The sequence below is a fragment of the Balaenoptera ricei genome, chromosome X (genome assembly GCF_028023285.1).
Source record: "Balaenoptera ricei isolate mBalRic1 chromosome X, mBalRic1.hap2, whole genome shotgun sequence".
Taxonomy (NCBI): domain Eukaryota; kingdom Metazoa; phylum Chordata; class Mammalia; order Artiodactyla; family Balaenopteridae; genus Balaenoptera; species Balaenoptera ricei.
The window spans coordinates 98,224,353-98,245,392 of NC_082660.1; the positions used below are offsets into that span (position 1 = coordinate 98,224,353).

Consider the following 21,040-nt stretch of genomic DNA (forward strand, 5'->3'; position numbering starts at 1 on the left):
GCTCAAGGGAGAACCAGGATTTGGGCTACCTGGGCCACCTGGGCCTCCAGGACTCCCAGGTTTCAAAGGAATACTTGGTCCAAAAGGGGATCGTGGTTTCCCAGGACCTCAAGGTCCTCCAGGACAAGCTGGCTTGGATGGGCTACCTGGACCAAAAGGTATGGAGGCTGTTGCTACTTCTCAGTTTGCTTTTAAATTTATGGAAATTGAAACTGTTGTGACAGTTTATGGGTGATAATCCCAATTAACTAGAAAGCCCATGCTGCCACTCTATCATGGCTTTTTTTTTTTAATCCTCCATTGGTATATGTTGTGTTTTATTTCATTGTATAGATGATACAATCATATATGTATTGAAGTAACACTTTTGTAAAAGTCTTCCCTTTACCCCATATCCATCCACTATGTGCCTCCCCATCCCACATGTAGCCATTTTTTAGTTACTTATTTATCCTTCTGGTGTTCCTTCATACAAATACAAGCCAATAAGAATATATATATACATATATATAGTTTAACATCTTTATTGGGGTATAATTGCTTTACAATGGTGTGTTAGTTTCTGTTTTATAACAAAGTGAATCAGCTATACATATACATATATCCCCATATCTCCTCCCTCTTGCGTCTCCCGCCCACCCTCCCTATCCCACCCCTCTAGGTGGTCACAAAGCACCGAGCTGATCTCCCTGTGCTAAAGAAGAATATATATATTTTTATTTTCTACCTTTCTCAAAAGATAGAGTACTACCTTTTGCACTTTACTTATTTCATTTAACTTTATATTCTAGAGAATCCTCCATGTTAGTACATAGAGATTGTGATTTTTTAAAAATAATTGCCTAGTATTGAATTGCTTGGGTATGCCATGGTTTATTCTACCAGTTGCTAGTTGCTAGACTGTGTTTTTGGCAATATTTTCTTATTAGAAATAATGCCACACTGAATAATCTTGCATACATGTTATTTCATGTGTGTACAGGTGTAATGTTAGAATAGAGTAATAAAAATGGGTTCTCTGAATGGAAGGGCAACTGCATTTCTAGATATTGACTGATTCCTCTCCATTTGTACCTTTTTACACTCCCCCCAAAAATGTATGTGTGTGCTTGTTTCCCCACAGCCTTGCTAAATGAGTATGTTGATAAACTCTTGGATTTTTGCCAAACTGTTGGAAACAAGTAGGTATCTCAGTATAGTTTTTTAAATATTTTATTGTGAAAAATCTCAAACTCAGAAAAATTAACAAGAATTGTACAGTGAAAACCCATCTATCTACCACCTAGATTCTACAATTCACATTTTATCTCTCTGCCAACATTTAATTTTTAAAATTTTTTTATATATAGCAAAGTAGAAAGAATTTTACAGTGACTACTGTATACCCACCATTGATATTCTTCTATCAACATTTTACTATGCATGATTTGTCACGTATTTGTTCATCCCTTTCTCCTTTCATTGACTTATTTTTAATGCATTTCAAAGTAAATTACAATTGCAATGCACTTCTCCCTAAATACTGCAGCATGCATGTCTATGGTTGTTCTTTTTCTTTTGATACACTACCAAATGTAAAATAGATAGCTAGTGGGAAGCAGCCACATAGCACAGGGAGATCAGCTCGGTGCTTTGTGACCACCTGGAGAGGTGGGATAGGGAGGGTGGGAGGGAGATGCAAGAGGGAAGAGATTTGGGGATATATGTATATGTATAACTGATTCATTTTGTTATAAAGCAGAAACTAACACACCATTGTAAAGCAGTTATACTCCAATAAAGATGTTAAAAAAAATGAAATGTGCAAATCTTAAGGGTACATTTTCTGGATTTTAACAGATGCATACTCCTGTTTAACCAAACCCCTATCAAGATATGATCCCAGAAATTTCCCTTTTGCCCCTTTCCTCAGTCCTAACCCCAACATCCACAGTGGCAACCATACAGTAATGATTTTTTTCATCAAAAATTAATTCTACCTGTTCTAGAAATCCTTTGGAATTATACAGCGTGTACTTTCTTTGTAAGGCTTCCTTCACTCAGATTACTGTTTTTGAGATTCATTCATGTTGTTGTGTTTATCAATAGTCCTTTATTTTTTTTAATGAGCATTTCATTTTATAAGTATACCAAAGTTTGTTTATCCATTCTCTGTTGATGGACACCTGGACTGTGTCAAAGTGTTTGGCTATTATGAGTGAAACTCTTAAGAACATTCTTTTACAACTTTTTTTTAATGGATATGTGCTTTCATTATGCTTGAGTAAATACCTAAGAGTAGAATTGTTGGGTCATAAGACAGGTGCATGTTAGTTGTATAAGACACTACTAGACCTTTTTCAGGGAACCCTTGTACATCGTTGGTAGGAATGTAAATTGGTACGCCCACTGTAGAAAACAGTATGGAAGTTTCTCAAAAAACTAAAAGTAGAACTACCATATGATCCAGTGATCCCACTCCTGGGCATATATCCAGAGAAAACCACAATTCAAAATGACACATGCACCCCAAAGTTCATTGCAGCACTATTTACAATAGCCAGGTCATGAAAGCAACCTAAATGCCCATCAGCAGATGAATGGATAAAGAAGATGTGGCACAGATATACAATGGAATATTACTCAACCATAAAAAGGAATGAAATTGTGCCATTTGCAACAACATGAATGGACTTGGAGGGTGTTATGCTTAGTGAAATAAGTCAGACAGAGAAAGACAAATACTGTATGATAGAACTTATATGTAGAATCTAAAAAATAAGACAAAATAGTGAATATGACAAACAGGAAACAGTCTCACAGAAATAGAGAACAAACTAGTGGTTACCGGTGGGGAGAGGGAAGGGGCAGGGGTAGGAGAGGGAAGGGGCAGGGGTAAGATAGAGTAGGGGATTAAGAGGTACAAACTACTATGTACTATAAAATAAATAAGCTACAAGGATATATTGTACAGCACAGGGAGAATAGAGCCAATATTTTATAATAACTATAAATGGAGTATAACCTTTAAAATTGTGAATCACTATGTTGTGCACCTGAAACTTATATAATATTGTAAATCAACTATAACTCAATAATAGAAAAAAGAAATTACTAGACCTTTTCCCAAAATGGTTGTATCATTTTCTAACCAATACGGTATGAAAGTTTCAGTTGTTCCACATTCTCTCCAACATTTGGTTTTATCAGTCTTTTCATTTTTGAATTTTAGTAGGTATGTAGGTAACGTATTTTGGTTTTAGTTTGCATTTCCCTGATGACTAATGATGTTGAGCTCTTTTACATGTACTGGTGAATTATTTACATATTCAGATATTTTTCCCACTTTAAAATATGGGTTGTTTCTCTTTTTATTGTTAAGTTGGAAGTGACCTTTACGTATCCTGCATACTGGTTCTTTGTCAAATACATGTTTATGAGTATTTTATCCCTATCTGGCCTGCCTAGTGTATTTTGATGAGCAAAAGTTTTAATTTTATTGATTTTTCATTTATCAATTTTTTTCTTATTTGATTATTATTTTCTGTGTTTTATCTAAAAAAACTTTCCCTGTTCCACAGTTGCAAATATATTCTTTTTTATTTTGTAAATTTTATAGTTTTAGCTTTTATGTTGGAGACTATCATCCATTTCAAATAATTTTTGCTTAGCATCATTTATTTAAAATAGCTCCCTCCTCATTGGATTATTTTGGTGTCTGTGTCAAAAATCAAATGGCTGTTTATGTGTGGGTGTATTTCTGTGCTGTCAGTTCTGCTTATCTATCTTACTACCCTTAAGTTCCTACCAACTGTTTATATTACAGTAGCTTTGCAGTAAGACTTGATGTCAGGTAATGTAAGTTCTCCAACTTTGTTCTTTTTTAAAAATTTCTTTGGATATACTAGGTCCTTTTCCTTTACTCTCAGGGTAGTTTAAAATTTGTATTTCCATTATTATGGGGGAAATTGACCATCTTTTCTTATGTTTAAAGGACATACATATTTTTTCCTGTAAACTGCTCATGTCCTTTGCTCATTTCTTTATTGGTTTCTTCTATCCCCTTGATTTTGATTTCCCTAATTATATATATATGAATAGAATTAGTCTAACTGGTTTGGCAGTTGTTTTTTTTTTTTTTTCCTTTCTGGTTTGCAAGGAACTAGACTCTCCTGGTCAACGTTTTGGCCCCCAGAAAATAATCTGAAGAACCCCATGCTTCTGAAACATGTTGGATTGATTCCTATTAAAGCAATAAAACAGCATAGCCAAATTTAACCAGGCTATATTCTGCCAGCAAGAGCCCCAAACTAACCCAATACAAATTGTTCTCAGATAAGCACTTTTAAAAATACCTTCCTGTCTTTGAGTACACAATTCTGGCCGGCTATAAACTGTAACACTCAAAGTTACAGATAGTGTTTCCCATCAGTTACCTCCCCCAGCTTAAACCTGTGACCCCCAAAACTTGCAGATAGAAACATTTCAAAAGATAAGCTATGTGGCAAACAATCTCCATATGGAAATTACTCACTCATTATACTTTGTTTATGAAAATATCCTTGAGACAGAGGTTGGGAAGAAAGGGGTTGAAGCCCATTTTAAACATCAGCTCTTTATCAAGCATTTGCCTAACCTTTGAAAGGAAGTATAGGATCCCCATATCCTAATAGGAATCATTCTCAAATATTAAAACCTCAGTACAGTTCCTAAGGTGCTAGAAAAAAAAGAATTTGGGGCTTTCTGCCACGTAATTCCTTTATTCCTCAAACATTCATTATGTTCTTATTCTGTGTCTATTACTACTTGAATCGTTAGAAACACAAGGGCATAGACTCCGCTCTTGAAGATCTCAGAGATTGTTGTCTACTATAAGAAAATCTAGGTGGCATCACCATGATAGTGTTTATCTCAACAGGAACTTTTATGAATATGTATCACTAATGTTTTGGACCAATAGACACAGCAAGCAGATCACAATAAAAGTTCACCCACCAGATATACTTACACCAGTGGCTGGGTATCAGAACTTAGTGACTAAACTATAGGAGAAATTGGTACAACATTTTCGAGGCAACATAGTGACCAATAATAAATTAATAAGGCTAATATTCATCAGGAAAGAACTATATGAGGAAGAAAATGTGCTTAAGACTGAACATTGGAATCATTAAACAAAAAAGAAAAAAATGATGACTTTGGAAGCATTCAGTTTACCTCATATGTTACTTTTGTTCAGGACCGCATCTAAGGTGCCTTGGGAAGCTTCATATACAAGGTGACATTTGAACTGAATCTTTAGGGAAGGATGTTCCAGGTAGCAGAAATAACGTGCAAAATATCATTGTGACAAATAGAATGGTGTGTTTGTAAATATTGAAATAAATAAGAAAGTATAATTTGCAAAAAATCTATATCATATCTAGAAATTAATAAAACAAAATGTGCCTAATGTATTTGTGGGGAAAATTAAAACTCTATTATTAACAACTTGAAAAAGGGTAGAATTAATTGGTTGATAAATCGTATGTGTAGATGGGAAGAGACAGTCAATTCTCCCCAGATTTGTCTGCAAATATACTGCATTTTCAATGAGAATTCAAGTAGAAATTTTCTGGATATGACATAACTGATTCTGAAACTTGATATTTAGCAAACATATGATAAAACATACTACAAAATCATTGTAATTATAACTTTGTGAACCAATGCTAAAGGCTAGTGACTCAGCTATTGTTGTTTTTAATATCTAAACTATATTTATTCCTTAAAGGTGACATTGGACCAAATGGACAACCTGGGGCAATGGGACCTCCTGGGCTGCCAGGAACAGGTGTTCAGGGACCACCAGGGCCACCAGGAATTCCTGGACCAATAGGTCAACCTGGTAAGATTGGAGTAAATGTGCATTTTGTAGCACTAATTATGTAGAGGTTGATTAGCCCCTCAATAAAGTGTAACCTATGTAACAGTCTTCCAGAAAACAGATTTGAGAGTTAACATGTCCACTTACATAATTATGTAAAAGTGAAAGAGCACAGATCACAACATAAGAGCTACTTTAATCCCTGATATTTCCCCTCCCTGTTAATTTAAAATTGATCTATTAACAACAGTGCAATTTAACAATTGCAGTGTGTTGCCGTGGCTTATAATCATTGAGCTAGTCATAGCCTTGGAATCCCAGACCTTCTAGTGCTAATCATTTCAGACCTGAGTAGCTATATGGCATTAATAGACCTTTGTGGAACCTCATAACATTTCTTAGCACATGAGAACTAGGGTTAAAAAAGTTCTTTGAAAAATATTTCTTAGGCATTCTCAATTTTTTAAATAAAACAAGTGAGTTTACTTGAATTTTCTCTTCTTTTGCCCATAAATCAGCATTTACATTGCAACTCATAAGCACGCTAAGGTTTTTTTTAAATATGAATACTCAGAAAAGTTTTGTCAGCTTGTAACCTAATAGAGAATCATATGATTCCTCTATGTTTGTGTGAGAGCTTACTCGAGTTTGTGGATTCTGAGCCATCTGGTGATGTGAATTATTTTTATCTTAATCTAGGCTGGCATAGTAAGGGCCACACTTGGGCCAAGATTATGTTATTGCAAATCACTATAATAATATATGAAATTAAAACAAATATGGAACATTTAATCATTCCTTACTTCACATGAATACATCGGATGACTTAAACACACCATTCAGATATACATACATTGACTTTGAAACAATGGAATATATTTTCTGACCTTAAATGCCAATAGGTATTTTGTTAGTTATTATGCTGAAAATCTAGAAACACTGATTAACAATATAAAAAGCCTGGAAAGTAAAGGTTATTTTTGCTTATGTCCTATTTAAACATTTATTTTATGGCACATTATACCTTTTTTTTAGTGGCCCCTAACATGTCACTACTGATTTAGAAATAAGAAAACTTACAGTGTTGCTTTGAACCAGCTTGTTAAAAAGTAAGTGCTTCAACATTCATGAGAAAACCATCTGTCCAACTAGCAGAGGGATCTTGAGAGAAAACAATTAATTTTTAGGTTTGGCCATTATAGTCTTGGCCCGCTGTTTCGCAAAATGGCTAAAATGAATTTATCATTTCTGTTGTGTTTTGTCATTTATTTTATTTACCAGAATTACATGAGGTTTTGGAAGCATTTTGAATTCTTAAATCACAGCTTAGCAAGAATAAAAAGAGACCACTGTTAATACCAATATGAACAAAATAAAAATACATTCATTTGTGCTTTATGCCTTTTCAAATTTAGCTAATACTCTACGATGCTTCATTCATCTAATGTTGTTTCTTTTTAACTGATGGATATATAGGTATATTTATAAAGTCCATATAGAATGGGCAGGGGGAAAAGTAATGATGCTGAATTTAATCTCATCTCTTCCCTCTGTAAATATGTATTTTGCTACAGAATTGAAGATCTTAACTAATATGGTTCAACAAACAAATGAAGTTAACAGCAACTGCCATGAAAATGTATTGAATGCATTCTTATTAATATAGAAATGTTCTCAAATCACAATTTTTTTTTACCACAGGATGACCACATTTTATATTTGATAATAGCAACATATACTCACTTTTAAAGTAAATTTTATTTGTCTCACCAAAGCAGAATATTATCTTAGTCCATTTCAAAAATACCACAATTTCTGTTTGTACATCTCAATAACAGGATGATCAGCAAGGCTACTACTAATATCTTGATACACCTGACTTATACTGCATGGCTGAAATTCTAACTACCAATTTTTTTTAATAAGAAGCTTATTAAATATACTTGCTGTGTTTCATTTTGCAATAGAAAACTTAATGCAAAGTATTCTATGTTGTCAGTTCTCCAGAAATATATGCTTTTCAGGCTTTTCTTTTGACTCCAGTTTTCTATTATTTAATTAAGCTTTACTATTTGTCATTCTCTTTTCCAAAGCAGGCTGTACAGTTTAATGCATGTTTATAAGTTAAAGACGTGTTGAATATCAATTCCTCATTTGGCAGTAGGGAAATAAAATTTTTTAAAAATGCCAAGGGACAAGAAACAAAATGCTTTTCATCCCATGCCCTAGTAACCCAGGCAGAAATGGAAGTTGTTGGTTCTTGTTATTTGGTCTGGCCACTAACTAGAAGATAATTGCTTTAGTTCATCTTTGTAGAGGTCAGTTAAATATACTCAATTCCACGTCTACAGATAATACCCTAACCTGAGTTAAATGTGTTGTAACACTTGCCCAGTCTCAGGAACACGTGCATGGCTGAATCAGCTCAGGCTCATCACCACTAATGTGAATCAGAGGAACAAGGAATTAGTCGTGTCATTTTTATAGGTGAAGGAGAGTACATTGTAGTTTTCTAACTTTTTTTGGCTATAAAACCCTTGGGCTGTGTGTGTGTGTGTGTGTGTGTGTGTGTGTGTGTGTGTGTATGTAAAGTTTTCACAGATAATGCATGTTTTTGGAATTTTCTTTTTTTTCCCATAAACTCATTCCATTTGGCTGCAAATAAATTTAGAGCATTGTACACCTCTAATGTACTTAGCCTCTATAGATATATCCATGTAATTCCTTTTATTGTGTAAGGAGATTCAGCAGAGCTTTGAATTTATATTGACTTTCTTCATTCTGGATCTTACCAGGATGCCAATTCCTGACATAGTCATGGAAAAGATCTATGCTGTGAAAAATGCAGCATAATATCTGTTACTACTACTAATGATAATGCAGAGATCTTTGCCTAGTACATGTAGTTTGCTTAATCATAGACTGCACTAATAAATAATTATTGAGTTATCTGTACTTAACCTGTTACAGTATAAAATCAAGTTTATTTTTAAATTCTAACTAACCTTTAGGAGCTTAAATTCCAAAGTGATCATTCACAGCAATATAAAGATCAGAGATAAACAAGAGTGTAAAGCTGATCTTCATCAAAAAGTATTACTTTTTGTGAATGTAAATATTTTATTGTGTCTCTGTTGGCAAACACATTTATAGTATATGTTATACGAGCATCTGAGCAAATGCCTAAAATAAATTTCTTTACTGATTACTAATATATGTTAGTAGTGAATCAATGTCTAATAAATTCTATTCGTAGACTTTTTGTTCTAATCTTTACATGGTTAGTTTTGTTTCCTAACCTAATGAATCTTTTTGCAACTTGCTTCTGCTTGGGTGGTTCATCTTGCTGCTGAACTGTAACTTCCTGCCTTTTGAACTTCAGGTCTACCAGGTACTGTAGTTCTCTCTCAAAAGCCTTATCTTTTTCTTTTTTAATATTGAGAATTTATTATATTAGAGCAAATAGAAAATATCATTCAAATATAATAGGATCATCGTAAAAGATGCAAGAGATATTTCATGAAAATGGTTCTGAGAAACTGTAAATAGGATATTTCCTTTGATTTATTAAACTTTGAGCTCTATTGAGGTATAATAGACAAATAGAATTGTAATGTATTTCAAACGTACAATGTGATTATTTGATATATGTATACGTGGCGAAAGAATTTTCACAATCAAGTTAACACATCCATCACCTCACATATTTTCCGCTTTCTGTGTGTGAGAACCCTTAAGTTCTACTCTATTAGCAAGTTTCAGTTATACAATACAGTATTATCAATGATAGTCACCATGTTATACATTAAATCCTCAGACCTTATTCATCTTTTTTTTTTTTTCCAAAAGCCATATCTTAAAGCTTTAAACTTGGAAAACAAGATTTCTCCAGATTGAAGTCTTTGGTTTCTTTTAATTATTTTGTAGAACCGCTCTCTTGGAGCATATTTCAAAGGACTAGTTAGTTATCTTGAAAACTCAGCTATTAAAAACTACTTGGGCTGTAATATAACAATAGACAGTGATTCATATAGGGCTATAATTGTGCACATGATTAGGTATCTCATCATATTTCATAAATATAATAATATAAAATATCTCTCCCCTTTTAATAATCTTTTTACTCTGAAATGGCAGCATTGGAATCATTACTACTGTACCCACTAAATGGAATTCTCTAATCCTCAAAGTGAATTTAATCAGTTTGAAGGCATGCTGGTATATGACATCAAACAGGTCTTAAAATGCCAGCATCTTGCTCTCTTATAAAAATAATTGTCTGTGAATCTTCAACAGTAATAAAATTCGGTCTTATTGTTGAAGGGATGCTTGGAATGGTCACCTGTTTCATCCCACAGCTTTCAGTCAGTTATGGCACATCCCCATTTAACAGATGAGAACCAACAACATTAAGTGACTCAATAAGTCACGTAGCTGATAGGTATTGGAGTGGGAACTTGCACCATGTTTGTAGTGTAATTCTTTTCACTAAACATATTCTTTTTTAACCACCTTGTTTTCTGGAGTATATTTTTGCAATGACATATTTTTTCTATAAAATCCTGGCTGGATTACTGTGAAACAGAAGTTAACAACAAAGACTAATAATAATGTATTATTAAAACAAGATGTAAAACAAAGCCAAAATAAAGTCAAAAGGGCCCATGTAACTTACTTATTCAGTAATTAATCTTTTTATGGATTATAGATATACATCTTTATAATTCATAATACCTTAGAGCAATGCAAATCCAAGTGTGGTCAATGGACCAGTGTCGAATTACAAACTGTTTGTTACCAGTCTGCACTGGAATTAGAAGAAATAGAGAGTAAGCATTTAGAAACTTTTATAGCAGTTTGACAGTGTAATTGTATTTATTGAATATAGTAACCAAAAGGTAGGATTGTATTTTATATGTCTTTGATTTCTTTATTTTAGTATTTTAGTAATTTTTATTGTGTTTTATGAAAAAAATAGTCCATGATGGACCAGGAATTAAGAAAAGATTGGTCATTCATGAGAAATAATTTCAGAAGCACCTTCTTAGAGAAATATACTTGAGAATCCTAAAGTTTTATTGTTGGTTATTTTCTGCGCATGATGCCAAAAGTATCTCTAACTCACTGTTAGGTTTGTTATATACAGGATTCTATCACTTGTTTGCTAGAAAAATAACCAGCTACATCTCTTAAAACTGCTTCAATACTTCTTAATATTGGTTTGTATTAACTAGGCTTGCATGGAATACCAGGAGAGAAGGGGGATCCAGGGCCTCCTGGATTTGATGTTCCAGGACCCCCTGGTGAGAGAGGCAGTCCAGGGATCCCTGGAGCACCAGGTCCTATGGGACCCCCAGGATCACCAGGGTTCCCAGGAAAAGCAGGTGCCTCTGGCTTTCCAGGTAAGTTTTTAGTCTTCCCTGATTTTGGATTCAGGAAATTAAAACTAATATGACTCTGGTATATTACCCTCTTGTACTTTTCTGGATTGACACTATCCTTTAAGGAAAAGTGTTAAATGTCTTTGATTGTAGGAAACTCACTTTGCTATTTGCATTACACTTTTTCTCTCTGAGGGCTCCAGTTATATATTGCTGTGTAACAAATGACCCCAAAATTTAATGATTTAAATCAACCTTTTAATTTTGCTCAAGGTTTGTGGGTCAGGAATTAAGGGATGGCTTGCCAGGGTTGTTTATCTCTGATCCACATGGCATCAGCTGGAGTGGTTGGGGTTGAAGGATCTACTTCTCTGACACCTGAGTGTTCATTGGCCTCTTCATATGGTATCTCATTATCCATAGTGGTACTTCGCATTATGGTAGTATCAGGGTAGCTGCTCTCCTTCCAGGGCAGCTGGCTTCCAAAAGAGAGAATCCCCAAAACTGAAAGTGAGTGTACTAAGAGCCACAGATGGAAGCTGCAAGACTTCTTATGATCTAGCATTGGGAGTCATACAGTGTCACTTAGTCAAGGGTAAGGCACAGAGTCATCCCAAATTCAAGGGGAGAAGGCTACTCTAGGCTGTGTATACTGGGAAGTGTGGTTCATTTGGGGACCATCTTTAGAGACTAACTACCACAATGATATAGGCAGTAGTGGTCACTAAGGTTACAGTAGTTGGAAAGGGGTGAAACTTAGTGCCTTCCCTCCAAGTCTCAATAGTTTTCCAGTTGACATCTTTAAACTTATCTTTTATCTTTCCAAGGTCAAGGAAAGGTAAAAGATACTTATCGATATTCTTAAAAGGTGCCAAAGGTGAAATGGGTATGATGGGACCTCCAGGCCCAACAGGACCTTTGGGAATTCCTGGCAGGAGTGGTGTTCCTGGTCTCAAAGGTAATATTCAGGGTTTGCTGGCAGATGCATGAAAGAAAGAAAATTAAATATTTTACTTTATGTCGATACAGAATATTTTTATTTGACTGCTTTAAAATGAGCAATGCTTACTTGTATTTTGTTTCTTGTATTTTCATGGCATTTAAATAGGTACTGTTTTAAGTTTGGTGGTATGCTTAGCTTGAATACTATGAAACATGGTAAGTGCTTAGCTCAAAATAACAGAATATAGGGATTAAATTTTTACTTTTTACAGTCTTTGTAATTGTCAAAGAATCCCAGAAGAGAGACTGTTATTTGAGTGTAAAAGTGTGTGTGAGCTCGAGTTATTTATAGGCAGTAAATAAGGTGCCTAAGTGTTTTGGGTGGTCAGTGGCCTACCCAACTATGTAACATATGAATAATCTTTATATATGCATTAATCCTGGATGGATAAATCTGATCTGCTTTGTCTTCCCCACACATGTTGGGTTTAGGTGATGATGGTTTGCAGGGTCAGCCAGGACTTCCTGGCCCTGCAGGAGAGAAAGGTAGTAAAGGAGAGCCCGGCCTTCCAGGCCTTCCTGGACCAATGGATCCAGATCTGCTGGGCTCAAAAGGAGAGAAAGGGGACCCTGGCCTACCAGGTGAGTGAATGCATTTATTTGTTAATGTGTTTCCTGCTATATATGAATTTTAATTTTTAATAGCATGGGAAGTGACTTGTAATCCAGGACTCACCAACAAAAGGCAGTTAGGTGCATCAAATTTTGGTAACGAAAATTAATTTTCACTGATTTCACTGATCAACTTTTGTTTGAGTATTTTCTTTGTAGTTTATCTGTCACAAACTATGAGGTTTTAAAATAGACAGTCACTTTCAGGCCTTCCAGAAAATAGTATATAGGATGTGGTCAAGAGAAAAAAGATATATAGCCAGAATTACTTGGAAAACAGATTTCAGTGTTTGGAAAATTTGCTGGTCCTTTAAACTTTTTCGCCTTGAAACCAGATGAGGATGAGTGGTACTTTGTTGCCCTGCAGTGTTTTGATATCCACATCAAGCTTGACTTTTAAGTACAGTTCATTGTTATTCTACCCTGGAAGAATAAACAAGTATTGGACTATGAACAGCCAAGCTCAGCTCTGGGGGAGGTCGCTGAAAGTAGGTCTAGGGAATGACTGTGTTGTTATAGTTATTTTATTAGAAGCAAATAAGGTTATGAAGTGTAACAGGTTTTTAACATTTAGAAGTCCTTTTTTCTTTTTATAAAAGGATAATATATTCATAACAAAGCACCAGAAAATATGAATAAGCACAGATCAATAAATAAAACACAATCCAATCTATATAGAATAGTCTTTCAAACAACATGGAACTTTAAAAACTATCTATGTTTATTTGCAGATCATAGTAAAGTTTGTGACTCTTTCTGTGTTGTAACCATTACTACTGTCAGTCCGCGTGTGAGTGTGTGTGCAGGTGTGTGTGTACACAGATGTTATAAGCTTCCCTATGAGCAGGACCTGGTGGGATTTCTCCTCAAAAAAGAGTGTTAAGACATTACTGTGATTTTGTATACAGTCATGAAAGAGGCAAAGCCACCTAATTTTGTATTCTTGTGAAAGTGAGATACCTTTCTTGACTTACTTCTTGCAAGGCTTCTCTTCTCTTTCCATTATGCCTTCTGCAAAACAGAGGCAGTAAACTGTATTTGCCTGTGATACAGGGTTATTAAAGATAGTTATAGAATCTAAGAGACAGCTTAGGGATAATCTTCCCCAATTCCTTCATTTTAGAGTGTAAGAAACTGAGGCCCAAAGAGGAAAGTGACTTAATTATTGAGTGCTCTGCAATTCTTAATGGTAGCTAAATAAAGAAGTGGGGGATTTTAGTGAGTCCAGTGCTGTTGGTTCATACTATATCAGAATATCACTGTATTTCATTCATATTTCAGAGTTTGGTTAGCTTGCTTCACCAGATTTATTTAATGATATCAGCCTAACTTGTCTTTCTTATACTCATCCTTGGAAGGTATTCCTGGAGTTGCAGGGCCAAAAGGTTATCAGGGTTCGCCTGGAGACCCAGGGCAACCTGGACTGAGTGGACAACCTGGATTACCAGGACCATCGGGTAAGTGTGATAAACCACCTGTAGCAACTGGGTGGTTGATCCTGAACCCTGGAACAAAGTAATTATGTATTTATCGTGTGTAATGATGTTTTGAATCTGGTCATGGCAATATGCTTGGGTAGCTACTGAGATACCGGACCTCTCCTTAACAGAAATGTTGCCATTTGGCCCAAGTGTCAACAGAAGATTTGTAGAATATTTTGCTTTGCTCAGTTTCTTCTTTTTGTGGCATCAGTGTGTATGCAAAATCAGAAGTATATCCAAGTAAGGTGCTGTGTTTTATTTATATCCATTGCAGCATATGTAAATAAGACAGGTTATCTGGTAGGAGCCTAAAGAATTCACCCTTTCCAGTTTTCTGTCTTCAGACAAGTCAATCATTAAACCATGTGAAACAGATGGCTGCCAATTCTATTTTTAAAAGTTTCTAGGGATAAAAATTTCACAATCTACCTTGGTAATGTGTTATAGCATTAATCACTCTTACAGTCAACATGGATTTTTTTTCTTATTTCTAATAAAACTCTTTCTTGCTGCTTCTTAAGCCATTTTCTTTGGGTTGGGCCCCTAAGGAATAAAGAGTAGCTCATCTCCATCTTTGTAAGAGCCCTTTGGGTCAGTTATTCTGTTCTGGACTCGGTACTGCATTACCTTGATGTAGTGGGAAGGAGAAATTATCTCCTTTTCTATCCTTCACATATTTTGCATTTTCTTCCCCAAGCTGGAAGACAGTGTGAAAGGAAAAATAAAAGAAAATAATATTTAAGGCAACATTGTGGTCCTTGGAAAATACCTGGGTGACACCACAGAGCCTCAAGTATCTAAGCTCTGGGAAGAATGTGTAAACACAACAGCCATGACTGCTGGGGGGAGATAGTCCAGTACTTCTCCATCAACTCTTGTCTATCCATGGCCTAATGTGCTGAGGGTGTATCATGACAGGTTACCACTTTCCTCTTCTGGTCTCACATGATCAGGCTCTACATGGGAATGCCACTTCTGAATCTTTTAAAGAGTCCCTTTATATTGGATTTACCTGTGATAAATATAGTAAGGTACTTACTTATACACAAACAACAAATAAGATTTCAGGTGACTGGAATAGTTTTAGGGCAAGAAACAAGGTGTCTTGGTGAAAGTTTTGCATTTTTAAAATAAATTTGTATTGGGAAACCTCTGTTACCATGATTATATTGTAATATGTTCCTAAAGAGATTTCTTAGGTAACTCTTACCTGTTTTATGCTGAGTTAGATCTGTGGAACTTAATCATATGTTAAGATTTAATCCATTCAATCTCACGCTTGCATTTTAATTACAACCCACACCAGGAAACCAGGCAACCTTAATATTGCTGAGTTGTCTTAATTTTACCAATTTGGCTTTTGTAGGTCCCAAGGGTAACCCTGGTCTCCCTGGGAAGCCAGGACTTACAGGACCTCCTGGACTTAAAGGAAACATAGGTGATATGGGTTTTCCAGGTGAGTGATGAAAATTTCCCAAATGTTTAGTTCCATTAATGGAAGATGGTTCACTATCTTTGTTATTAGAAATGAGACTGGTAGTGATAGAGTCAAACTGAGACAATATCTAAGGCAGTCAGTGGGTAGAGCTCTCTCATTACCCAAATATTTGAAGTGCGAATTAAGAGACAGAGCTTTAGAAAGAATTCACAAACTTACATTTTTTTCTCCAGCTATACCCCCTTTCACTTAAACTTCCTTGAAAAATAGGCTTTTATATAATCCTGGTTGTAAAGCTCATTATTATATATATCAGAATTTGCAGAATTCTTTTTAAAAATCTTTTTGCTTGGTCATGTGCATGATATATATCCCACAAACAATATTTTTTAAAAGATTGCATATTACATGTTTCTAACAGGCCCCCAGGGTGCAAAAGGGTCTCCTGGACCTCCTGGAGTTCCTGGACAACCTGGATCCCCGGGATTACCTGGACAGAAAGGAGAAAAAGGTGATCCTGGTATTTCAGGCATTGGTCTTCCAGGTCTTCCTGGCCCAAAGGTAATCCTACTCAGGTATATGCCTGAGCAGATAGGATTTTTCTTTAACATTGTGCTCATTCCTAATTCTTCCTTAAACAAACTATAGAATGACATGGTATAGTCTGGGCAAGAAGTTCATTCCTTCTCTTTTCTCCTATATTGTAAGGAGATATATTTTAGGTTTGCAGCCAGTCCAAAAAACGGAGGGGAAATCTTTCTGATTTCTTTATTTTCCCTCTATCTTACTCTTTGAGTATGTTTCAGTAACCCAAAAGCGTATTTCTGCCTAGTTTTGGGTTTTTTTTTCCTTTTTAGCGATGGAGTTGTTGGTCTTTGTCCTAATATTATTATTAACTAATTTGAAGAGGCTTATAAGCAAAGTAACTTATAAAATTAATGAAGGTGCAGTAGTATTCTTAACTGCATATCTGAGGTGGTTCTCTGAAAACAGTTGTACGTATCTCTCTCTGTCCCTAGTCAATGTGAAAACTTTGGTGGTATTTCTCAAGCAATCAAATCTAGAACATGTTTAAGAATCCCTGGACTCACAAATGTTTGATAACTGCTTAATTCCATGTAAAAAGGAAATAATTGCCATTGATTTGCAGAAGTATTTTATAACTAACAGAGAGGTATCCATTGTCTAATATATATGTTGCGAGTATTTTCTCACAGTGAATTGTTTGTCTTATAATGATGTTTAATCATTCAGTTACAACACAAAACCTGAGAGTATTAGAAAAGGAATTATGTTACTCAACTACCATGAAATTAGTGAAAGTTCCCACTGAGATAAGAATTTATTGAATAACATTTTAAAGATAATTTCTTTTTAATAGTATGCAAAAAGACTATATTTTTTAAAATATTTTCTTTCTTTTTTTGGTTGCATCGGGTCTTAGTTGTGGCATGTGGGATCTTTTATTTGTTGCGGCACGTGGGCTCTTCGTTGGGGCGCACAGGCTTCTCTCTAGTTGTGGTGCGTGGGCTCTGTAGTTTGTGGCAGGCAGCCTCTCTCATTGAGGCACGCAGGCTCTGTAGTTGTGGCATATGGGCTTAGTTGCCCTGCGGCATGTGGGATCTTAGTTCCCCAACCAGGGATCGAACCCGTGTCCCCTGCATTGTAAGGTGGATTCTTTACCACTGGACCACCAGGGAAGTCCCCCAAAAGACTATATTTTGATTGCCCAGTTAATCAACTTATTTTAAGAAGTAATCAAGAGAAATTTCTGCATATTAATTGTGGATTAACAGTATAAAGTTTATTGAAATGAATCTTAATTTTTTCTATTTAAATTTTATCAGTAATACATGAATACATATTTTACTAAAAATAACAATACAGACATATCAAGGGTAAAAGTGAAAATCTCCTTTATAACATGTCTTCTTTATTCCATTCCCTTCCCCACAGAATCCACTCTTAATAGTTGGTGTGTAAATTTGAATCCCTTGCAACATATTCTCTTTCTCTTTCTCTCTCTATACACACACACACACACACACATACATACATACATACACACACACACATATATACACATACACACAGAATTTTGGTTTTTCTACACTTTGTGCATATGTAGAGTCATAGAATATATACTATTCTGTATGTTACCTTATCACTTATGTCTTTTAATATTTCTTCTTTCAGTATATCTTAATCAGTTTTCTTCGTCAGTGTACATCATTGTTAACGGTTGCATGATATCCTACTTCTGTTGCAATTCATATCATAATGAACATTCTTACACATATCTGTGGACACATGTACAATTATTTATACTGTAGAGATTCTTAAAAGTGAAATTGCTGGGTCAAAAGATAAGTGCATTTCAATTTTTGTCTTTTTAAGTTTTTATATTAATAGTAACAAATTAGATTGATTTTAAAAATCAACCAGCACACCATAGTGTATACAGAAATAGAAATATAATGTTGTACACATGAAACTTTTATGTATAATGTTATAAATCAATAAAAATAAAATCAACCAGTATGAAATGATGTAAAATGAGAACTCTTCTTTCCACACATTTACATCCTCCAAATCCATAGTTCTTCCCCAAGGTAACCACGTTTAGTAGTTCCTCATGTATTTGTCCAGAAAAGGCTTTTTATGCATATATATGTATGTATATATGATAGGTATTTCATCAAGTTTAAGATTCAGTTTTGTACAATTCAAAATCTCTGATATTGAGGGGCATCTTACAATGGGAAACACCTTACAATTATAATTAGAAGCATTTTTCCCTCAGTTATTGATGCATGGAATGATGCGGCATCTTCTAATGGAAGTTATATTTTTATTTATATGCATGAAATCATATTCAATACCATATATCTGCTCTGGACCTAGTGGTCATAGTTTAGTAGATCTTAGCATACTTTCTTTATCAGCCTATAAATATACACCTCATTCTTTTTCATAATTATATAGTATTTTCTGTTTAGGTTAACCATAAATAATTTAACCTATTATTAGTACTGAAGTTGTTTCTATATTTTCATGATTACAAACATATGTTGCACTGAAATTCTTATCCATATCTTACATAAATATCTTAATATTATTTGGTAAATATTGCCATAGAATAAATTATGAGTAGATTTGCTGGAATCCAGCATATATATGCCTTTTTGTTTTTTAAGATTTTTATTGGAGTATAATTGCTTTACAATGGTGTGTTAGTTTCTGCTTTATAACAAAGTGAATCAGCTATACATATACATATACCCCCATATCTCCTCCCTCTTGTATCTCCCTCCCACCCTCCCTATCCCACCCCTTTAGGTGGTCACAAAGCACCAAGCTGATCTCCCTATGCTATGCGGCTACTTCCCACTAGCTATCTATTTTATCTTTGGTAGTATATATAAGTCCATGCCACTCTCTCACTTCGTCCCAGCTTACCCTTCCCCCTCCCCGTGTCCTCAAGTTCATTCTCTACATCTGCGTCTTTATTCCTGTCCTGCCCCTAGGTTCTTCAGAACCTTTTTTTTTTTTTACATTCCATATATATGCGTTAGCATACGGTACTTGTTTTCTCTTTCTGACTTACTTCACTCTGTATGACAGACTCTAGGTCCATCCACCTCACTACAAATAACTCAATTTCGTTTCTTTTTATGGCTGAGTAATATTCCATTGTATATATGTGCCACATCTTCTTTATCCATTCATCTGTCGATGGACACTTAGGTTGCTTCCATGTCCTGGCTATTGTAAATAGAGCTGCAATGAACATTTTGGTACATGACTCTTTTTGAATTATGGTTTTCTCAAGGTATATGCCCAGTAGTGGGATTGCTGGGTCGTATGGTAGTTCTATTTTTAGTTTTTTGAGGAACCTCCATACTGTTCTACCTAGTGGCTGTATCAATTTACATTCCCACCAACAGTGCAAGAGAGTTCCCTTTTCTCCACACCCTCTCCAGCATTTATTGTTTGTAGATTTTTTTTTTAAACATCTTTATTGGAGTATAATTGCTTTACAATGGTGTGTTAGTTTCTGCTTTATAACAAAGTGAATCAGTTATACATATACATATGTTCCCATATCTCTTCCCTCTTGCATCTCTCTCCCTCCCTCCGATCCTCCGTATCCCACCCCTCTAGGTGGTCACAAAGCACCGAGCTGATCCCCCTGTGCTATGCGGCTGCTTCCCACTAGCTATCTATTTTACATTTGGTAGTGTATATATGTCCATGCCACTCTCTCACCCGGTCACATCTCACCCCTCCCCCTCCCCATATCCTCAAGTCTATGCTCTAGTCGTTCTGTGTCTTTATTCTCGTCTTGCCACTAGGTTCTTCATGACCTTTTTTTTTTTCCTTAGATTCCATATATATGTGTTAGCATACGGTATTTGTTTTTCTCTTTCTGACTTACTTCACTCTGTATGACAGACTCTAGGTCCATCCACCTCACTACAAATACCTCCAGTTCATTTCTTTTTATGGCTGAGTAATATTCCATTGTATATATGTGCCACATCTTCTTTATCCATTCATCCAATGATGGACACTTAGGTTGCTTCCATGTCCTGGCTATTGTAAATAGAGCTGCAATGAACATTTTGGTACATGACTCTTTTTGAATTATGGTTTTCTCAGGGTATATGCCCAGTAGTGGGATTGCTGGGTCATATGATAGTTCTATTTTTAGTTTTTTAAGGAACCTCCATACTGTTCTCCATAGTGGCTGTATCAATTTACATTCCCACCAACAGTGCAAGAGGGTTCCCTTTTCTCCACACCCTCTCCAGCACTTATTGTTTGTAGATTTTTTGTTGATGGCCATTCTAACTGTTGTGAGTTGATGCCTCATTGTCGTTTTGATTTGCATTTCTCTAATGATTAGTGATGCTGAGCATCCTTTCATGTGTTTGTTGGCAATCTGTATATCTTCTTTGGAGAAATGTCTATTTAGGGCTTCTGCCCATTTTTGGATTGGGTTGTTTGTTTTTTGATATTGAGCTGCATGAGCTGCTTATAAATTTTGGAGATTAATCCTTTGTCAGTTGCTTCATTTGCAAGTATTTTCTCCCATTCTGAGGGTTGTCTTTTCGTCTTCTTTATGTTTTCCTTGCTGTGCAAAAGCTTTTAAGTTTCATTAGGTCCCATTTCTTTATTTTTGTTTTTACTTCCATTTCTCAAGGAGGTGGGTCAAAAAGGATCTTGCTGTGATTTATGTCATACGGGGTTCTGCCTATGTTTTCCTCTAAGACTTTTG

At 35.3% G+C, this 21,040-nt stretch overlaps 1 protein-coding gene across 2 annotated transcripts in view; it reads left to right on the forward strand.

The window, feature by feature from the left end:
- The window catches only part of COL4A5 (collagen type IV alpha 5 chain), a 236,940-nt gene that overhangs the window by 170,891 nt on the left and 45,009 nt on the right, over positions 1-21,040 (forward strand). For both annotated transcript variants that reach the window (XM_059911681.1, XM_059911682.1), the window contains exons 29-36: positions 8-158; positions 5,753-5,866; positions 11,080-11,247; positions 12,095-12,184; positions 12,661-12,810; positions 14,199-14,297; positions 15,688-15,777; positions 16,181-16,320. In XM_059911681.1, coding sequence (XP_059767664.1) covers positions 8-158; positions 5,753-5,866; positions 11,080-11,247; positions 12,095-12,184; positions 12,661-12,810; positions 14,199-14,297; positions 15,688-15,777; positions 16,181-16,320 — 1,002 coding nt within the window. The remainder of the gene's footprint in view (positions 1-7; positions 159-5,752; positions 5,867-11,079; positions 11,248-12,094; positions 12,185-12,660; positions 12,811-14,198; positions 14,298-15,687; positions 15,778-16,180; positions 16,321-21,040) is intronic.